General features: G+C 37.7%; 1 protein-coding gene across 4 annotated transcripts in view; it reads right to left on the bottom strand.

Moving 5' to 3' along the window:
• Positions 1 to 6,780: 6,780 nt before the first annotated feature.
• Positions 6,781 to 22,520, bottom strand: part of LOC127414060 (adhesion G protein-coupled receptor B3-like) — a 254,114-nt gene continuing 238,374 nt past the window's right edge. For 3 of the 4 annotated variants that reach the window (XM_051651758.1, XM_051651762.1, XM_051651759.1), the window contains 5 exons: positions 16,712 to 16,751; positions 14,269 to 14,948; positions 11,714 to 11,749; positions 11,020 to 11,124; positions 6,781 to 7,731 (listed from right to left, as the gene is read on the bottom strand). In XM_051651758.1, coding sequence (XP_051507718.1) covers positions 7,543 to 7,731; positions 11,020 to 11,124; positions 11,714 to 11,749; positions 14,269 to 14,948; positions 16,712 to 16,751 — 1,050 coding nt within the window. In that variant the 3' untranslated portion in view covers positions 6,781 to 7,542. The remainder of the gene's footprint in view (positions 7,732 to 11,019; positions 11,125 to 11,713; positions 11,750 to 14,268; positions 14,949 to 16,711; positions 16,752 to 22,520) is intronic. The other variant, XM_051651760.1, reaches the window with a different exon arrangement.

Here is a 22,520-nt window from a genome sequence, read left to right as displayed (position 1 = left end):
GATTTGACATTTTGATTTGCACATTGAAGAACAGAGGAGGACAAACATGTTTTCATTCAGTGCCGGGGAGAATGGGATCTCTTAAATGTGTGTGTGAGAGTGTGTCATGTTTGACTGATGCCATAATGGGCTTGTCTCATGGTCTTTATTATTTTTAGTATGGTGACATACCAAGTCACTGTCAATCCAACCCTCATTACTGCATATTTTCTGACCTTAGAGGTCAACATTTACGCTCTAATGAACGCTTTTGTCTGTTAATGCTCATCATTAGGTTGCAACTACCTTCCTAATTGCTTTGAGCATACTGATTTGTTATTCACTCTGTCCATTGAGTATGAGAGGACTGAAAAAGAATTCTTAATTTGATTTCTGAGAAAAAGTTATATTTTCCTGTGACTCATCTAAACTTTGAAGAGTTCACTTCTGTTTAGTTAATTTTTCTATCAATAACAGACAGGCCCATATTTGGCCATTTTGCGATTATCTTTATCGACCGATAGTTCTGCCCAATTGGTCAATTAACAAACATTGTCTTTCTGCCACAGTTCCATAATCTACTGACAGTCAAAAGATAAGATCAATTTTTTGTTTTCAATGATTTTGTGATGATTTTTGACCCTACCTCAATTCAGAACATATATCAGCCTCGTCTCATGTTACTTAAATTACGGGAAAATGATCTTACGTGGTTCCTTACTTCTATTCTGAGGTGAAATGCCCACTGTGTTGTGCTAAAAGCGAGTTACATTGTCTCCTAAACAGATGTGGTTTTTAAGGTTAAATCCTATCGAGTTTTAATCGACAAATCATACCTCCCTACACTAAACCTTAGACATAAACCTAACCGATAATGTCATAATAAGCAAATGTGACATGAAAAACAGATGATGCTTTTAAGGTTAATGATCTAATGAGTTTTGAACCAACAAAATGTAGCTCCCAACCTTAAACCTAAACCTAACCGATGTCATAAAAAGCAAATGTGAGATAAAAACTGTGCTGAAGAAATCATGTCATTTTGTCATGCTTCTATGACAATTTCGGCTCTCATGTTTACTCAAGTGCTTCGCAGGAATTGTATCCCACTCAAATGTAAAAATGTAAAGCCTAACAAGTCATGTGCTATAGAAAATTGTCATAAGATAGTAATATGTTAGAAACATAGCGAAAATTATGTGTTTATGTAAGAATAATGAGGAGTCTGACAAAATAAACAAAATAACCACCAACAGAACTCAGAGGCTGATTTCAGCTGTTTAGTGATTTCTTCTCAAATTACACAATTTCAGTGCAAATCAGTATTTCATGTCCATGTATTTATTTATTTGGTTAGTCGCCCATGTAATAAGTGGGATAATATACAGTTAGATGGTTGCTATCTCACAATAAACCCTGACAGGTTGCTCAGGACCCCGATGCGAAGCACAAATATTGATTTGCATTGAAATTATGTAATTTGAGAAGAAAGAAATAGCTGAACAGCTGAAATCAACCTCCGGTTTGCATCTGAGTTCTGTTGGTGTTTATTGTGTGAAAATGACTGTCTCATTATACAGCCTATTACAAGACTACTTGCCAAATAAATAAATAAATGCACATGAAACATTTATTTGAGGTGAGATTATTTTATTAGCTTACTTGTAGAGATCGTACAGTGATCCGAGAAGCAGGAGAGGTGGCTCACAGAACCCGGATGAGTGGTCTGTTACGTCTTAATCCCCAGATGTGCAGTTGTTACAGAGCAATATCTGAACGCTGGATGGCACCATTGACCAATCAGAATCGATTATTCCAGAGAGCCATGTAATAAGAACTAATAATCTGTGTTTTACATGTGATTTGTGTGAGAGGATTTAAAAGTTGTCATTGTTACGCCTCTATGTTAATTAAAAAAACTGCCACGAAACATACAGAACAAGGCAAGTAAAAATCCTTAAGTAAAAAAATGTAGGTATCCACAGTTGTCCTGACCAACTACTGGGCGGTGCCATGATGATTCTGATTGCCGCCTTACTGTTTTCTGGTTCCGAAAAAAATGTGATCACAGTGATTTCGTCCGTGGCATGATTGTTGGTGCCAGACGGGCTGGTTTGAATATTTCTGAAACTGCTGATCTCCTGGGATTTTCACTCATAACAGTCTCAGAAGTAGAGTTTTCTCAGAATGATAACAAAAACAAAAAACATCCAATAAGTGGCAGTTCTGCAGATGGAAACGCATTGTTGATGAGAGAGGTCAATAGATTATGGCCAGACTAGTTCGAGATGACAGAAAGGCTATAGTAACTCAGATAACCACTCTGTACAATTGTAAAGAGTAGAATAGCATCTCAGAATGCACAACACATCGAAACTTGAGGTGGATGGGATTCAACAGCAGAAGACCATGTCGGGTTCCACTTCTGTCAGCCAAGAACAGAAAGCTGAGGCTGCAGTGGGCACAGGCTTACTAAAACTGGACAGTTGTAGACTGGAAAAATGTTGCCTGGTCTGATGAATCTCGATTTCTGCTGAGGCACACAGATGGTAGGGTCAGAATTTGGTGCCAACAGCATAAATCCATGGACCCAACCTGCCTTGTGTCAACAATCCAGGCTGGTGTCGGTGTAATTGTGTGGGGAGTGTGTTCTCGGCACATTGTGTGCCCGTTAATACCAATCAATCATCACTTGAATGCCACAGCCTATTTGAGTATTGTTGCTGACCATGTGCATCCCTTTATGGCCACAATTTACCCATCTTCTACTGGCTACTTCCAGCATGATAATCCACCATATCTCGTCATCTCAAAAGTCGTCTCAAACTGGTTTCATGAACATGACAATGAGTTCACCGTTCTTCAGTGGCCTTCCCAGTCACTGGATCTAATCCAATAAAACACCTTTGGGATGTGGTTGAACGGGAAATTCGCAGAATGAATGTGCAGCTGACAAATCTGCAGAAAATGTGTGATGCAATCATGCCAACATGGACCAGAATCTCAAAGGAATATTTCCAAAATCTTGTGGAATCCATGCCACGAAGAATTGAGACCGTTTTGAGAGCAAAGTGAGGCACTAGTATTACTATAGTGTTCCTAATTAAGTGCTCCGTGAGTGTAGAATTGGCAGAAATATTAGGACCAGTATGGTAGTATGCGATTTTGAATTTATCGCCAGTCTGAATTCGGTTTATGAGTGCAATTTTCTTTCCTGTGTTGATGCATTTTCTATTGAAACAAGTTTGAGCAGAACATATCAAAGGGCTCAGCCCATTTTTTTAAATAGCCAAAAGGCTTAGTTTACGTCACAGCTATGAACCATGATTTGCTACTTACTGGATCATTATGGGACATTCTCATTCTAGAGAGCAATTGATTGGACAGATATCTGTGTAGAGTCATCAATATTTTTGCTCCATTTTCCTTGAAAAGAAAGACTGTTCATTTTAAATTAAATTTGCGTATATCTGCAAAAAGTTAATTCTGGGAACATTTAGGACTAAACCAGCATACAGATGACCCCAAAGCTAATAAAAAACTAACTTAAAGCCACAATTTTTTTTTTCCAATATTTAAATTCTGTGTAAAAATAAGTGTTTTAAATGTAGCAATTTTGTGTGTATTTTATTTAGTATCCTTAAAATGTATTTTATATTGCCAGTTGGTCACACTGTTCTCAAGATATTATCAATATCGGCAATTAAAAATCCATATCGGTCGACTATTACAGACCTCAAAGCAAAAAATCACTTCTTTAATAGAGTAGGGGATGAATCTGGGACATTTTCATTTGCTCTTATATGTCACCATGGCAGCAAGCGTGTTGCTCTGTATAATTTTAATGCACATTAATGTGTCAGTCAGGGGACAGCACTCATGGCCCATATCAGAAGGACTAGTTAAGCTGAAGTTCAGCCATATAATCCCTTTTTACCCACTTTTATTGTCCCATCTGTCATCAGTCAGTCGATGAAACCCAAATGTATCTGTCGAAAATATTAAATCTAATCCCAGAGTTTAAAATGATCTCCTGGAGTATCACTGAGAGCCAACCTGATGAGTTTAAAGATGGAAAGTCCTATTGGATCCCCATGATTGACAAAGTGTGTATGTGACTGTGCTTCCTCTCATTCATAACATAAGTCTGTAGACAATCTCTGTGTGTCATTAGACTAGATTTGTGACAAAAAAAAAAAAAAAAAAAAAAAAAAAATCACATTCTGCAGCAAAAATGGCGTAAACTTTTCATTTTGCCAATTTCAGTCAATTGATTCAAAACACCTTTTTAGTGAATTGTTTGCTCAATCACAAAAAATAAAAATACAAAATTGTTAATGTAGTCTCTGCATGGCATTTTTCATATACACAGATCAGCCACAACATTAAAACCACCTGCCTAATATCATGTAGGTCCCCCTCGTGCTGCCAAAACAGCTCTGACCCGTCGAGACATAGACTCCACAAGACCTCTGAAGGTGTCCTGTGGTATCTGGCAGCAAGACGTTAACAGCAGATCCTTTAAGTTCTGTAAGTTGTGAGGTGGGGCCTCCATGGTTCGGACCTGTTGGTCTAGCTTATCCCATAGATGCTCAATCGTATTGAGATCTGGGGAATTTGGGGGCCAAATCAACACCTTGAACACTTTGTCATGTTCCTTAAACCATTCCTGAACAATTTTTGCAGTGTGGCAGGGTGCATTATCCTGCTGAAAGAGGCCACTGCCAACAGGGAATACCGACCGTTGCCACAAAGGGGTGTACGTGGTCTGCAACAATCTTTAGGTAGGTTGTACGTGTCAAATTAACATCCACATGAATGCCAGGACCCAAGGTTTCCCAGCAGAACATTGCCCAGAGCATCACACTGCCTCCGCCGGCAGTGGGACTTCTTCCCATAGTGCATCCTGCAGTCATCTCTTCCCCAGGTAAATGATGCACACGCACCTGGCCATCCACATGATCTAAAAGAAAATGTGATTCATCAGACCAGGCCACCTTCTTCCATTGCTCAATGGTCCAGTTCTGATGCTCACGTGCCCATTGTAGGCGCTTACAGCAGTGGACAGGGGTCAGCATGGGCACTCTGACTGCCCCATATGCAGCAAGCTGCGATGTACTGTGTGCTCTGACACTGTTATCATTGCCAGCAATTCGTTTTTCAGCAATCTGAGCTACAGTAGCTCTTCTGTGGGATCTGACCAGACGGGCTAGCCTTCGCTCCCCATGCTCTCGCCGGTTCACTGGTTGTCCTTCCTTAGACCACTTTTGGTAGGTACTAACCACTGCATTCTAGGAATACCCCACAAGACCTGCTGTTTTGGAGATGCTCTGACCCAGTTGTCTAGCCATCACAATTTGGCCTTTGTCAAAGTTGCTCAGATCCTTACACTTGCCCATTTGTCCTGCTTCCAACACATGAAATTCAAGAACTGACTGCACACTTGCTGCCTAATATATCCCACCCCTTGACAGGTGTCATTGTAATGAGATAATACATGTTATTCACTTCACCTGTCAGTGGTTTTAATGTTGTGGCTGATCAGTGTATTTACAGTAGTTAAAATATGTGAAGGTAAACATAATATTCTTCCCATTCATGGCATTAGTTTGAAGACAATCTGTACTTGAAACCAGTAACAACAGAATGAGTCACGCAATTGCAGCATATGCTATAGAGAACTAAAAAATGCCCTTGGCATCATAGAGAGGTCTATATGTAGCAGCAGTACATGACTGCACAGCCTTTTTCTGTATTTCAGGCATCTATATTTCAGGTGAGCTCCTGTTCTTGGCTTTCTATCTCTCTCTGTCTCTCTGGGAAATGATCACAGAGTTTGCATTCAGCTTGCTTGTTTAACTCTAATGGATGGTGCAATGCACACAGTTATACAAATAAAGAAGAGTTGCCTATGCTTCCACCTCTTCACTCCATACAGAGGGCTGTTAAACAAATAACCCTCTGCCAGCCTCAAGCTAAACTTATCAGGGAGAGTTTGCCTCCAAAATCACAGAGAATGAGGTTTTGAGGGATTTAGATTGGTATTTAGATGTCGCAGCATAAATTACTAAAAAGAAAACAAGAATGCTCCATAAAAACCATTGTGTTGTTCCAAACTCAAACCCAGAGGACTTCTTTCCTTGGTGAAACACAAAAGGAGATTTTAGGCAGTATGTTAATGTGTTCCATGGACAAAAGAAAGTCATGGACAATATGAGGTTGAGTAAATGATGACAGAATTTTAATTTTAACCAATATATTGGTGTATAAACTGGCACCTTTAGGGCACAAGAGGTATGATTATATTTGTGCAGTTTTTCTGGTTCATTTTTCTCAGTCCTGTCAGGTCCTCGGCTGATAGCATAATGGCACAGAGGGTACGCCATATGCGATGCGCTGTTACCCCGAAGTGACTACACTTCCTGTTATTAGCCTCACAGAGCTATTTTTATATCCAGTGCAACGCTCGACTGTCTCTATCCACTAATGGCTGTTAAAATTACCCTGTTGTTATTTGCCTTTAGGTCTGAAATCATTACAGAACATTTTTCTGCTGAATAAAGAATGACCATCGAGAATTTTTCCTTTGAGTTTGTCCATAAAAAAAAAGTACAGATAGAGCAACAGAGACACGTAGCACAACACAGGAGTAAGTTGACAAGCTCTCTGAAGCAGTACGAACATATTTCCTCTTTTATTTACATTCCTTTTTCAAATGTTAACATTTTTCGCTATAACTCTCTCATCAAGTGGGCATTTTCTCTTTTCTCATTAAAATAAATTTGGCACAGGTAAAACATATGTAGACAAAATTTTTATTTACACCATACAACATTTTGGATTTTTAAATATTTCATACAGGGCTGCAGATGAGAGAGAGAGCTTACGGAGCTTCCAAGCAGATTCTGCAGTATTAAAGTTCTGAAATATATTATTCATAAAAAAGTGAGTATTACCTTTATTGCATTTAAAGCAATGAAGAATGTAGCTTGACAAACATTCATTTTTAACTGACAGAAAAAAATCCCCGTCACCTCTGAAATATTTTTCTCTTTTCATATTATAAAGTAAAAAGTGTAGTAATGGCCAAACGGACTTGTTATAAACTTTTTAAAAACCTGCTTTAGTATATACATTGTGTTCCTGGGCTCGTCTCTCGCAAAAAAAAAAAAAACAAAAAAAAAAAAAAACATGTGGGTGGACGTCACCTTGCGTCTTGTTTGTCTCTTTGAGGTTTCATCTGGAAATATATCACTTTTGGAACCAACTATTTTCCAACTGGTACTTTTTGAAACACATGATGTTCAATATTGTACATATCAGCCCCCCACTAAATACACGAGTGAGAATACAAAAAAAATAAAAGATAACACAGATGTGTTTTGTCTTTTTCTAAAGTCTTTTTAATCTGTCGTTCTTTTTTTAAAATCTTATTGGCACATATTGTCCCTGCTATACTCATAGAATCCAGATATGTCTCTCCAAGGCTGTGAGAAAAGTCTGCCGTGATTTTGTTCAGTGCAAAATATGTCCACCTTTGTCACGTCCCTGCTTCATTATACCTCAGACTTCTGTCTGAAAGTCTCCCTCCTGGACGTCCAAAGGGAGGCTGACACACTTTTCCCACTCAGCGTTAGTCATCTCCAGAGAGTTCTTTGTGTCTGATTCTAGTACATTCATTGTGGCGTAGTTCTGATATTCACTTGCCGGGTTGAAGCTCTCCCAAGGGTTCTTGTTTGGCATTGCCTTGTCCTATGGAAAAGGACGAGACACAGCTGTGTTAGAAATATCACATTCGTGGAACATTCTAAATATGGATTCGGTAGTGGTTTCTCTGAATAGATACAATCACCTGTAGTGTTTCATTATACTGTCAAACAAATTAAGCTGAAATCAGCATCTGGAAACAAATAAAGCTAAACAAATTAGTTTAGGCCTTGACAAACTTCAGCTATTTTCCAATAAACATTTTTGTGGATGTATATGAAGTCAGTTTTGCTGTGGAAGGGCAAAAATGCAGTAACTGTACATTTGTCAAAATGTTCTGTAGTTTGGATTTTATTTAACTTTGGGCACTTTAGCACTGTGGATTTCTAGAAAGTAAAGTCTCTTTAAAAACATTTTCACACTCTCACTATTTTTTTATTGTCTACTAACAATGTCCAACATGCATGTCATTTTTGTCATTTCTTTCTGAAAGTCATGAAAATTCCCTCCACAGTGTCATTTCCACCACATCTTAAATTCTGTATTGTGTTTAATAGAATTCTCTTGTGAAATTTACTGTGATGGAAATTGCATTTTTAACATTTTTGAAATAAAAAACTAATGTTATAGCTTGACTGGAAATAAGCTCCAATAAACATACTCTGGTCACAAGTGATATTTACCTTGATTTTTTTTTTTTCTTCAAACATCACTTGTTTCATAATTTCAAGTGTGCTCTTTACTGACACTTGTGTTGACTTGGTAAACAAGTACACTAACTTTTGAAAAAACTTCATTAGGGGCAAAATTGTTTGGTGTGGTGAGAATGAAGCCACAACTGTGGGACAGATACAGTATAATTAAAAAAAAATATGGACTGAAATCATTTTCATACAATAAATACTAAAATGGTATATGTATATTTTACTCTTTGTTTAGACTGTCATAGTTTTAAACAAGGACAAAAACTAAATGTTTTTTATTTCAGTTTGTTCTGAGCAGAAACAGTATTTTTTCATTCTGGTTCACTATTTCAAATATTATAAATATTATTTTGGCCAACTAAAATCAATTAATAGCCTAAATCTCTCTCTCCTGCATGCACACACTGTGCATTTGGACTATCACCCTTTGCGGGCAGAATAATTGTAATTTTTTTATCATTGGTTTTTAAACTAGTGGTTTCCTTCGGAATCAAAGTGTTAAAACTGGTTATTAACCGGTTACCAGCATTTACAAATAATATTTTCACTCCGGAACAATTTAAAGGGACTTCGTTTCCAGTTTTCGGTTTGTTCTGCAAAAAAAAGTGTTCGTTTTTGGCTTTTGGTTTTTAAACGAAACGGTTTTCTGGTTTTAAAAATGTAATATTTTGTATATTTTGAAATTGACACTGATCGCTCCTCTACTGCATGATGCTGGATGGTGGAATGTAATTGTTTTGGAATTGGTCTGATGGCTGCTTGAATCAAACAATCCCACAGGCCTAACAATTACAGATAATTGGTGCAGCGCTGTGTGGAAACCACAGAGAAACTCTCCAATATTTGAAGCAAATCAAGAGATTTTGTTCCGTGCATTCGCAAAGCAGTGATTAGCCAATGGATAAATAAAAAATAAGCATGTTAGAGCTCATGACCTTATGTCTGAATGAGTGAATAAGCATGATGATGGTCTCTATTTTTCCTCTCTTCCTCATCTCTCACCCCTTAAAGGCACAGTACACCCAAAAATAAAAATTCTGTCATCAATTATTTGCCCTCATGTTGTTTCAAACCCATATGACTAAATTTCTTGTCTTGAACACAAACCAGTTAAAAATAATAGACAAAATTTTAACCTCAGTTTTCATTGCCTCTTGTTTCACACAATGAAAGTGAATGATGACTGAAGATGCAAGTCCCTAAAATTCTGCCTCGTACGAGTTTAAAATAACATGAGGGTAAGTAATTGATGACAGAAATTTCGATTTTTGGGTGAGCTGTCCCTTTAATACCTCCCTCCCATCCCATGGGGAAGGGAAGCATGTAGGGTGCAAGCTATTCTTCCACATTAATACACTCTGTGGATTAACTGTCACGTTCCTGTCATTCTGTCAGTCTGGGGTTTTGTCTGACAGGACCGTGGCATCATCATCCCATGTCTGTCTTGTGTTTCGGTGTCTGTCTTTGTGTGAGCACACTGTTTCGGTTGTATTCCCTGCCGTGCGCTCTTCGGTCTGTCTTGTTTCATGTCAGGAGCACGGTGTCTGGATCCTGACTTCCTGTCTGGTTCGGTTTCGGTCTGTGTCAGGATCCGGACACTCATGCTCCATGTCTGTCTGTCATTGACGTGGGTGCATCGCGCTTATGTCATCTTGGCAGCATGCATCCACGTCAATAGTTTGTCTGTCTCTTGCGAACACGGGTGTGCCTCACGTCGCGCTCTCATTGCATTGCGTGCCCGGGTCATGAGCTCTCTTCATGTTGTCTTCAAGTTCGATCACTTTGGTGTAAGGTGTCGGGTGTGTGTGTGGCCGAACTCTCTCACAGGTGTCCTATCTTGTTTTTGTCACCTGTTGCGTGCATTGCGTGCTATTTGCATCGCAATGTATGCTCAGGTTTGTTTAGTGTGAGAATGCGTGGCATCGCTTTGTTTGCCATTGCTACGCATTCTCTCGTCTTGTCGGTTGGAATGGGCATATATTGCCTTATTGTCTTGGCGATATGTGCTCAAGCCATTCGGGTGTTTTGTTGTCTTGTGAGAGCACATGGCTTTGTTTTGTTTCTGTATCGCGGCGTCTCTCTGTCTTATGTCATACCCCATCTCCTTGTTTGCTTATTATTAGTTCATTTGCCTCACCTGTCCCCTGTTAACCCGTTTGATTTCTCTCCCTATTTTAGTCTCCTTGTGTGTGCTGTCCAGTGCCAGTTCGTCTTATGATCTAGTCGGTCCTGTATGTGTTTTCGGTCATTTCTTGTTGGTCCTGTTCCCCTACCTTGTTCCTGTTCAGTCCGGTTGGTCCTGTGCTCCGTTTACCTTCTTCCCCAGCCTGGATTACTTCCTACGGCGTTGTTTATGTTTGTTTTTCCCCCCTGTGGGAGTTTTGGGTTGATTTTTGCCCTTTTTGTTTGTATTAATCAATTAATTTATTTTAACTCTGCAGTTGGGTCCTGAGCCTCTCTTATTCCTGACAGATAACTATTAATTCCTTGAGTCACTCACTTCCTTGATGCACAAGAGTGGGGCGCCAACAGAAGACACAGCTAAACATAGACAATGCGGCACCCTGGTACTCGGTAATGAGACACTATGAATCCACCCACCCTCCAATCTCTGTTTCCTGTTACTCACCATGCCGCCCATATTTGGTATGTCTCGAAATCGGTCCAGGGTTTGAAATTTCTGATTGAGTTCCTGGAACAGCTCCATATGCCTTTTCCTGGTGTGCATGACTTTCTGCAATGGCAAGGGTGGGTGGGGGAGGGGAGGGGAAAGGAGAGGGGTAGGAGGTAGGAATTGGAGTTCAGTCAAGCTGAGAACCAGAACTTTGCAACAGGAGAAAAACCTGCCTCATTTTTTTCTTCTTTCAAGGAATTTATTACCGTATGCTAAAGCTGTGCTCACCCTGCAAATTTGGCTGAATGCTATGACATGGTTATGACATACAGCATACAGCACATGAAGGGTCAATGATCGCACTTGACATTCAATTTCATTTTTTGGTAAAGGGCTAAAATGCTCTAAGGGGACATTGCAAGTGACCTTAAATATGTGAAACTGTACAGGCTTTTTTGTGTGATTTTCAGCTTGAAGTCAGGGGATGTGTAAGGATAGAATGGGAATATGTGGCAGCTGACAGCATTGCTTTTACGCTAAACCACACAACGCTTCATAAATTGCAGTTGTGTCAGGGCATGCTACTCCAATAAGCTTAAGTGCTGCACAGAGTAGTTGTAAATTAAATGGTGAAATGCAACAATTGGCCTTTCGGTTTGTGTAACGAAGGCCTGATACATGCACTTCACCACGCAGAGGATTCACTCACCTCGAAGTCTAGATCCTGGTACCTCGACTTTCTTCTCTGTAGAACCAAGACAAAAAAAAAACAAAAGCTAATTTACACAACATCCTTAAGTAACCTAAACTACTGAAATCTGTAATGCTGTCCCCTCTCTTTTTATTATTAAATTAAGACATGAAGATATATAAGCAAATTAGTTTCTTGCTCATCAGAGCTAGTCTTATACTGTATGTTTTAAAGCTTTTAGCAGGAAATTATTTCAGCTGTGGATCTGGTGTTAGTTCATTCCCCCATCATGCAATGTTTTACAGTGCCTTCACAATAACCTGTAAGGCCAGAAACATACTCTACACAAGTGTGTAAATGCAGACACAAACGCTTGGCTGACACATTGAACATGCATTCTTCGGTTACTGTGTTTGGCAAAAACAAACATTAGTATTTAGGTTTGCAATAGAGTTAACTTAAAATGTCTGTGCTGATGTGTAATTATTCAGGTAGCTATAAATTAGGGGTGTAAAAAAATATTGTATCGTATTGTATCGTACGATACAACGCTCACTATACAATACCATATGTATCGTACGAAACATAAACAAACACATAGTGTAATTAAAACCAATCAGTTCAATATAGAGAGCTGCGGAACAGTCGAATACAGAGCAACACACTTCCAGTACAAAGGCGAGAGGAGCGATGGCAAACGGCAAGTAGTCTGTACTGTAGCGGTACAGCTTGTCGAATTTGCCAAACAACGGTTTCATGTCCTGGTGCTACAGTACATCAAACATGTTGTTTTATTCACGCAAATTGGTGGATTTGTGAGGCAGAAACAGCAGCAGTAAGTATAACAGCCGCCTCTCCCAGCCAACATTGAGCGTGACATGCATAGCAAGACGCTCATAAGTTATGAGTCATAACTAAAAAAAACAGCTTTTAAAAAAAACGACAACGTAAGAAACCTGTGATTACATGAGACTAATAATTATCTGCTTTTGAGAACAACACTTGTGCACATGTTATAAGCCAGTAATAATGGCTGTAAAGTTCACATGCAAAGCGAAACGAGGAAGACGGCAAAAAATATTACATGTGCTGATCAATTTTTGCTTAAGCCGCTAAATAATATTGGATTGTGTACATATATAGTAAAGTCAGAAGTCAGGTTCCTCTCAAGTTTTTTTTTAACATTGAAAATAACATTGAAAGGAGTTTTTTCCTTGCTACAGTCACTTCAGCTTGTTCACAGGGGGCTTTCACACAACAAGGCATGATTTTATATAAAGCTGCTTTGAATCTATGTGCATTGTGAAAAGTGCTATAGAAATATAAATGACAGGAGTGCAGACAAACTTATTTTCTCAAGAAAAACATGAAAATTGTGATTTCATATTAGTTTTTCTTAATAATCAAACAAAATAATTGCAGTGCTGTTGTTTAAGTTAATTAGAGCTCTTCTTTTTGTTGCCAATGTCAGACAATTGTGGCATGTATTATTTAAAAGACATTTATGTTGAATCCTTGAATACATTTGAGCAAAACATTTGTGGGTGCTCATATCATATTGTATTGTATTGTGAGGCTATGCATTGTATCGTATCATGAAATTTGAGTATTGTTACATGCCTACTATAAATGTCAAAAAATGTCAGCAGTTTAACTAACTTGGTCAGCAAGACAGCAAGGTCAGATTAAAATTTATGTTAATGCCTGCAATAGCGCCCCTAGCAGTAACACTGAGTATGCAATATGTACTTGAATAGAGTGCAACAGTGCCCGCCCACTTTTCATCCAACTTGGTTCCGGAAGTATTTTTTCCATGCATATTCCCAAAGGGATTTCATAAAATCATATAAAACAGTTTTTAAGCCATAAACCAAACTCTGAAGGTGAATCACAACAATATAAACTTTGATTTGAAGCAAAAAAGTATTTGAAAATCGAAACAAAAGAAAAAGGTACAAGACCGTATACTTAACATCTATCATGAAAGCATGAACTACAATCCCACGAAGCACTGCGAATGACGTAACAGAATTACAAGTTATGGAACTATATAAAAATATTGATGTAAAGTTTGCAAAATATTCAGATTTTTACAAATTTATTGGTAGTTTGAGAGTGAAGGGAAACCAATTCGATTACATCATTCACAGTTTGTCATGGGAGTTCACTCTGATTGGTGGATCTTTCTCAGCAGGATCATGGATAGTGCAGTTATACTGTACAAATTCAACTATTAAATGTGATATTTTTTAAGAAATTTAAATAAAGCGGACTGATGGCATCAGCAGAAGCATATACTAATGATTAACAACCTTGGAGTTTATGGTAGGTTTGTCAAAAAAGGTTTAAAAATTATTCTTAAAAATTAATCCCCTATGGAATTCTTTTTTTTTTTTACTGAATTTTAACTTCCAGAACAAGACTGTTGCGCTCTGAAGCATTTTGACACATTTTGTAATGGAATGACATGAGATAGAGCTTGAGTAGCTAGAAGCGTCTGCATTCATATTCTTGCGTAGAGTATGTTTGGGCCCAACTGTCTAAACTGGACTTTAAGTCTCTTAAAAGTGCACCTCTAAAGAGCTCATCGATACAGTCGAGCCGGTTTCACTCCGTGACAGTCCTCCGCTCTCCTCCATCTCAGCCAGGAAGTTCTTCACCGCTGTGCGTGGCTCGAAGGGCATATTCTGCATGTGTTCGGACTGGATGGGATACTGTTGCTCCATTCCCATAGCCATGTGCTCCATCCTCGAGTGGCCAAGGTTATACTCAGGGCCCATCTTATAATGCATCAGCCTGTCATGTGACAAAGAGTCCATAGTGATATTCATCTTGCTGTCGTCCTTCAGTAGGGTGGGAACACTGCTGGAACCGGCTCCCGACACCACAGCGGCGGAACTGCGGGGCAGGACAATGTAGTCCGTTTCCAACTGCCCTGGTTGGGGGCGGCCGCTCATGTCATGGCCACCTAGCTCCTGCTCGCTCTGCCTGGTGGTGTCGTCCGTACACAGGTATACTGTCCGCCGCATGTCTACCGTGCCGTCCAAGCACTGCTCGCCCAGATCGCCCATGCCCATGGGCATGTGAAGTCCAGTGGGCTGCTGGATAATCACTTTAGACATGATGTTGCCAGGCAACGTGGAATAATTGAGCCCCTCGGGACCTTTCTCTTCCTCCTCATCATTGAGAGAGATGCGGGAGAGGGTGCCAGTGATGGTGGCTGCCCGGCAAGAGCCCATGTCTTTGTGGAGGGCTGCAGGTAGGAAGGGATCTCATTAGTGAATGTGTGTGTGTGTGTAATACAAGGCAGAATAAGTTTCTTGACTGCTGTTCCTGAATCAGGTGTACATCATGTTTTTAACACTGATAAAGAACCATTTTAAAAGTCAAGCACAATTAACAATATCTTCACAGTCTTATTAACTTATAAAGGTCAACAGTTAACCAAATATTTAATTAATCACATTTTCAAAAACAAAAAACAATAATCATATATGCACCCTCATGCTGTTCCAAACTAGAATCATCCTCAGCTAGACTAGCTGCAATGAGCTTTGACCAGCATAACAATTCAGCAAGGATGGTCTATACATCATTTGGCATATACCTCCTTACAAAGCCTGCTGTTACAGAGATGTGTACATATTTAGTCTGGATTGCTTCAATCCACATGAAAAAGCCACACACACACATCTAACCAACATCTAGATGCAAAGATAGAAGCATCAGCATCACAGTGAGAACAGCCTGTCCTCTGCAGCACAGCTCTGTCTCCACAAATCCATAAGGGAATTACTGCCGCTGTTCATAAACGAACAGCAAGGAGATCAGAGGACAACAACGCATAATAAAAGTTGATTACTTGATTGACTGTGTCAGGTCATGCAGTTTTTTTCACTTTCACTGTGGATAGACAAATAACTTGTTGCGTCATGCCTGATTAGGACACAGTGCATGTACATTGAAAAAAAAAATGACAGCATTATTGCAACATGAATGGCAAATGAACTCCTGATACTGCATCATTACTGAGTCATAAAGTAATGTCAACACAAAGTGTAATGTAATTTTTCCAAGGTATTCTGGTCAGTGCTTTTAGGAAATGTGATTAAAGAAACCACCATTTTGTCTTAGATACAATGACGCTCCATAACAGCTAGAATTTAGAGCACTAATGAAGACTTCATATCACAATGCTTTGATATTTGCTGGCTGGACCTCAGAACAATCACACTTTTTAAACCTAAAAATTTTCAAGCGTAACAATACAATAATTCTGTCTAGACCTTGAAACAAAAATCTTGATTTAAACCAGTTTCAAAGGACTAAAAAGCTTCATTGTTTTTCACCCAGCGTTTACTTAAGGGAGACAATTAAATAGTACATCTAAGAAGTCAACCAAGAATTCACTTTTATTCCAAATGGCAACAAAATGTACTAAAGATAAAAGAGGATACAATATTTTTAATAAAACAATTGATTAATTATGCTTTTGATACATGCAATTTCAGAGCATGAACAACTTTTAAAACATAAACCCTTTTAGTAAAATTTTAATGATTTACAAATCCTCTTTCTAAAGACTGGTCAGAATTTAAATTGACTTTGAAAACTTTAACATATTTAATGACATTAAAACATGCCTAATCTAATTTATTTTAAATATAATAAAAACAGTCTATATATTTTAAGAATTCAATATTCCAGGAACCTAAAAATTATTTGTAAATCCTATTCATAGGTAAATTTCTAAAGTTGTATAGGGGTATGTATAAGGGTTTACATTGTGCATACACTGATACTGTACTTATCAGTGTCTATCCAAACAAAAACAACACTTTACGTACAAATAACCACATACACTAATAATATCACATTAGAAGATTAGCCCGGCACCACTGGGACCTGTCTATTATTTTGATGTGCAAACCCATTGTTTATTCCCATGGACCTTTTTTAACCCAAGAGAGAGGGATAATTAAGGACCTTATTAATAGCATGCCATCTGTTTCTTACCTGATCGACAGGCAATGTCCACATCTTTCTCAAAGTCTGTCTGTGAAAAGAGAAAGGCAAAACCATTGTGAAAATTAGTCAATTTTTACCCATGTATTGTTACAACAGGAGTTAATTAAATGAGTCAATAAATAAATAAATAAATAAATAAATAAATAAAGGGATCCTACTGGAATTTCAATCATAATTTGGAACCAGTTCTAATGAATCCTAATGGGAATTTTCTTTTTGTCTTGAAGTTGGATTCCAACAAAACAAAACAAAACATTTTCCCCAATAAGACTGCTTTGATTACCAGTTATAATGAGCCTTTGCAAGAGATAAAATACCCTTGTAAGGCACCAAAAGTAATTTTAGGAAAACCAGATATTCCATTTAAGTTTTTCTCAATCGATTTTACACATTTCTCCAAACTATGGTCAATGCTCTCAAAACAATTCACACAGCCAACAAAACAGACACTTAATTTTGCAGAACAATTCAATTTCACTGCATAATGAAGCACTGTATTCTTTTCTGATAATGCATTTATTAAAACTAAATACTAACATCAAAAGCATAGATGTGTTCTCTATTGAATTCATAGCATTTTCAGCGATAGAGACTAATAAAAATCCACAATAAAGACCTTCCGTGTGTTTTCATAACATTTCTGGAAAAAGGATGAGGAAGTTTACTGTAAAAAAATTAATAAAAAATTGCAGTCTTGCTATATTGTATAGACCAGGGGTTGGGAACCTTTTTTCGCTAAGGTGCCAATTTTAAACTTTTTGGTTGATGCATTTTTTCGAAAGAGCCATAGCACAAATGAATAATTTACTATTTTCAAAAACAACATTTTTCAATAAAATAAAATGTTTATATTGCCTGTAGACTACAAAAAAAAAAAAAAAAAAAATATGCAACAATTACAGTTTTTCTCAATCGATTTTATACATTTCTCCAAACTATAATCAATGCTCTCAAAACAATTCACACAGCAGATGAAACAGACACTCAATTTTGCAGAACAATTCAATTTCATGGCATAATGAAGCACTATATTCTTTTCTGATAATGCATTTATAAAAACGAAATACATCAAAACTATAGACGTGTTCTCTTTTGAATTCATAACATTTTCAGCTATAGACACACAACTCTACAATTGAAATAACACATTTATCATAAAAATCCAAAATAAAGACCTTTTCCCACCTGTTTTCATAAAATGTATCTACATTTTAGTTGTTCCTGCTCTATCTCTAGAAAGAGGTAAGGAAGTTTACTGTGGAATATAAATACTGTAAATACAAAATTGCAATCTTGCTACAGTAGACTGTACGAAGCTATAACAGCACTGTAATCACAAATGGTAACTGTGGACATTGATTGTGGCATGCAAACCAATGCCATTCCTCCCTCTTCTTTTTTGTAGAGATTGAAGTCACTGTAGATCTGCTCACATTTGACTGAACTCGTTGTGTGTCTCAGAGAGACCGTGATTCATAACATGATCAATTAGAGGGACTCTCAGTTCATTTGAGCCTCTTCTGTGTCTTCTGTACTCTACTCATCCACCCTGCTGTCCTCTTTCTCTCTGCTCACCATCATTACACCATCTCCATTTGGACTTTCCTCAACTCTTTCAATGCTCACGCCTGAAAGAGTTGAGAAAACATTCCCCTTTTCTCATCAATTCGTCCTCCTATTTCCTTGTACTTTACCCACTCTAGCTCTTCTCAGTTTTCACCTCTTCATTTTGTTCTTCCTCTTCTTCATCTTCCTCATTGTTTGTTTGCTCTGCATTTTGATATTTGCCCCTTTTTAGATTGCTAAGTCATGATAGTTGTGTGAAAAATTTAGTAAATTGCATTTTCTTTGCCATGTGCAATACTAACACAGCAAATATCAGTATGAAGGGATTTTACAACCTGACATGTGCATTTGAGAATATGACTTTAATTTAGTTGTCTGTGTTAACTGCTTTGAAAGCATGAATCTTGGATCTGAGAAAGTTTTGTGTAGTGTTTCGAGAAAATGATGAAAATCAAGAAAATTATGCAATCTGTTTAGGGCAATTACAAAGTGTTCAGATGGCTTTGTTAATTGTTTTGAGAGCAAGTTTGGAGAAATGTGTGAAATTGATAGAGAAAAACTGTAATAGGTAACATGTTGCAATATGAAATTGAATACACGTGTTTGTGTGGTTCTCCATAACATTACTTCATTTTACAATTGTTAAAATTTAACTTCCCTTTTGGGCTGGGCAATATGTAAAAAACATTTTAACGATAATCGCCTTTAAAATATCGTGATATCCGATTATATGGTCAACCCCCCTGCCAAGGGTCGGTGAATATTTTTGCTTTATTGATTTTGCTTTAAAAATTAAATTAATGAAACACTTAAACAAAAGACATTTCTAAATTCAAATTGCACTTTAAACGAAATGAAAAAGCCAATTAAAAAATCTTATATATAACCACCTCCCAAATCCAAACATTTACCATCTCCAACGGCCCCATTTGCCATCACGCAAGCATCTGTCAAGAACACCAGGTGAAAAATTACTAATAGCCTACAAATTAAGAATTAAAGACAATAATAAGTGTAAAGATAATTATAATAATCATCATAATAACTAAGCCTAATAAATTCCCCCTGCCAAATGTGTGTTCTTATCGAATGTGTTTGTATTGCATTTTGGTACTCCAGTTAATGCTGCCTACAGAAAATAAAATAAAACTAAATTTTAGGTTCAAGGTGAATGTGTCTTGTATTACTTTATGATTTAATCACTTTGTCTTTGTTTCTTTGATACAAAGATACCAGTATATATTACTGAACCTGCAGAGTTGCGTTCACAATGTGTAAGCGTGAACTGCTCCTTGGAAATAAAGCAAACTAAACTCACAGCACCTCACAAGATGATCAGAGATTATTTGCAGCATTCTCATAGACAGCATTATTCTAGCAAACAGTTTTAAAATGAATTAAACCGAGAAAAAGGAGTGATAACTCTTTACATGCACTTGTTCCTCAAGACAGGGTCCCTTTGCACGCCTCTGAACAAACAGCGAATCAGACACGAGCATTGACAGCTTTTATTTAGTCTGTTCTTAAAAATATAAAAAAGTGTGTTTCTTCAAGCGCGTGTCTTTTTGACTAACAGCATTTCTTGTCATGTGTCACTCCAAGACGTCTTACAGGTCACACACCTATTGCGGGTAGATGAGCAAAATTACTCGCACATGATATACATTTGGACGAGGGGCTCGCGAACTGGATTGAGCCTCGCCGCATTTGGAGGGTGGCGTGTGCTATTTCACACCATGGGCGCACATAAAAAATAACGAACGTTCATAAAATCGTTCATAGAAAATGCTCTTAACAGCTAAGATCAATAGTTATTGGGAAACGAGGCCCAGAACTCTATGAATGTGCATGTCTTGGAGAAGCACTTTCATTGCTCTCATGAACAACAGAGCTCACTGCGCACACATATCAAAATATATATATATATATATCTGTTCTTCAAAATATAATCACATTTCGTCAAACGCACACCTTTGTGTCTAATTTCTTGTAATATATCACTCCGAGAAGTCTAACAGGTCACCCTCCACAATGGCTGGTACATCAGCAAAATACTCTGCATGAAACATACGCATTTGGCAGGAGTTCATTTCAATTCTTGTTCACCATGAGTAGGCTGTACAACAAATTCGGGAGAAAGGAAATCATAACAGTGTTATTGACTTCCAGCTTTGCAATCGCACCTACACTTTCTGCAGGAAAATTATCTCTAGAAAGTTTTAAACAATCCTGTGTTGGTGAATGGTGAGACACCCAGCGAGCCACTTGATTTTTAACAAAGAGCCACTTGTGGCTCACGAGCCAGAGGTTCCCGACCCCTGGTATAGACCTATGTAAGAGTAAGACAGCACTGTGAGCACAGATGGTACAGTAATTGTGGACATTGATTGTGGCATGCAGACCAATGCCATTCCTCCCTCTTCTTTTTTGTAGAGATTGATGTCACTGTAGATCTGCTTACATTGGGCCGAACTCTTTGTGTGTTTTAGAGAGAATGTGATTCATAACATGATCAATTAGAGGGACTCTCAGATCTTTTGAGCTTCTTCTGTGTCTTCTTTACTCTACTCTTCCACCTTGCTGTCCTCTTTCTTTCTTCTCATTGTAATTACACCATCTCCACATGGTCTTTCTTTTGAGAAAAGAGTTGAGAAAACCTTCCGCTTTTCTCATCACTTTTCTCATCACTTCTTCCTCCTATTTTCTCTTCATTTACCCACTCTACCTCTTCGCAGTTTGCATCTCTTCTTTGTCTTGTTCTTTTCTTCTTCTTCTTCTTCTTCTTCCTCATTGAAGTTTCATATTTCACCCCTTTTATAGATAGCATGTCATGAAAGTTGTGTGAAAAATGTAGTAAATTGAATTTTCTTTGCTGTGTGCATTGCTTTATTTAAGTTGTCTCCATTAACTGTTTTGAAAGCATGAATCTTGGATCAGAGAACATTGTGTATAGTGTTTTGAGAACATTATGAAAATCAAGAACATTTACAAAGTGTTCAGATGGTTGTGTTGATTATTCTGAGAGCAGTGACCTGAGTTTGGAGAAATGTGTAAAATCTATTGAGAACAACTGTAAATGTCCAGTGGCAAGACATTATTCCAGTTAAGTAGAGTTCTGAAATATTATACAATATCTAAAAGGACTCTAACAACTCTACTCCTGTAAATAGTAAAAAAATAGGATATTTAACTATTTAATGGCTGGTGTAAGACAGAAATGTGAGTTTATCCAGTAGAATCGAATCTGTTCCATTAGGATACTTTAAGATTAGTTTCAAATTATGATAGAAATTCGAACTAATCCTGTACACATTCTTTGAGGATTTGATATTTTGACTAGGGAACTAAAATGAACAGAATCTAAACATTACTTTTAACTTTTAGAGTTGTAGACATACAATCTTATAGATCAAAATGCTTTTGCAATAAAAATGCAGCTTTAAAACAAGAAAACAAACCAATATCACTGCAAACTGAAATTTTCGTGCACATAAAATAATCATGTAAATCAGAATATTACATCACCTTTAGAATATAGAGTCTAACCTATCTACAAAACCATGGGATTCTTCTCAAATTGTACAATTTGGCTGGCTTGTTTCAACAGTCTAACCACATCCCACAACCTCACAGAGCAAATACTCTTTGTAGCCTTCTGTCGTAACAATTTATAAATAGCATCTGATTATTCAGGTATCACAATAAAATAAAGGCAATAGTGGGGCTATCAACAGCGCCGAATCAAAGACAGCATGCACAGTGTAGGCCTCATTATTGTGAAATGTTTCTTGGAAAGAAACTTTAAATCAAAACATAATTGAGCTCTGTGATCGTTATGTGCCAGTGGTTCTTTGTGGGTCTACAGATGGGCCACACATCACCATTTTAACAGTGGTTACTTCCCCAAGCAAGGATGACAAAAAACTGGTGTGAAATATGACACATAGGTCCAATCCAAGAAAGGCAAATATCAAGAAAATGCCAAAAGACATGGACAAAAGACGTGGTGTTATTAATTGAGCAAAGTGAATTACCATGCCCTCTCATTAAAGAGTAAGCAATGGGCTATTTGAATAATGATTGGACTGGATAATGTACTGCAATATCAAAGGTTTATGTAGTGGAAAAGTGTTCTAATGCATCACAAGGACTATAAGTAGATGGTATATCACTAAAAATAGGAAATGCATTATGATTTTCTGCTCTTGTCCTTATATTACCATGCAAGAAG

This window comes from Myxocyprinus asiaticus, chromosome 23, assembly GCF_019703515.2.
Source record: "Myxocyprinus asiaticus isolate MX2 ecotype Aquarium Trade chromosome 23, UBuf_Myxa_2, whole genome shotgun sequence".
Classification (NCBI taxonomy): Eukaryota; Metazoa; Chordata; class Actinopteri; order Cypriniformes; family Catostomidae; genus Myxocyprinus; species Myxocyprinus asiaticus.
Note: the sequence above shows the minus strand (reverse complement) of the source record. Positions and strands in the feature narration are given on the sequence as shown.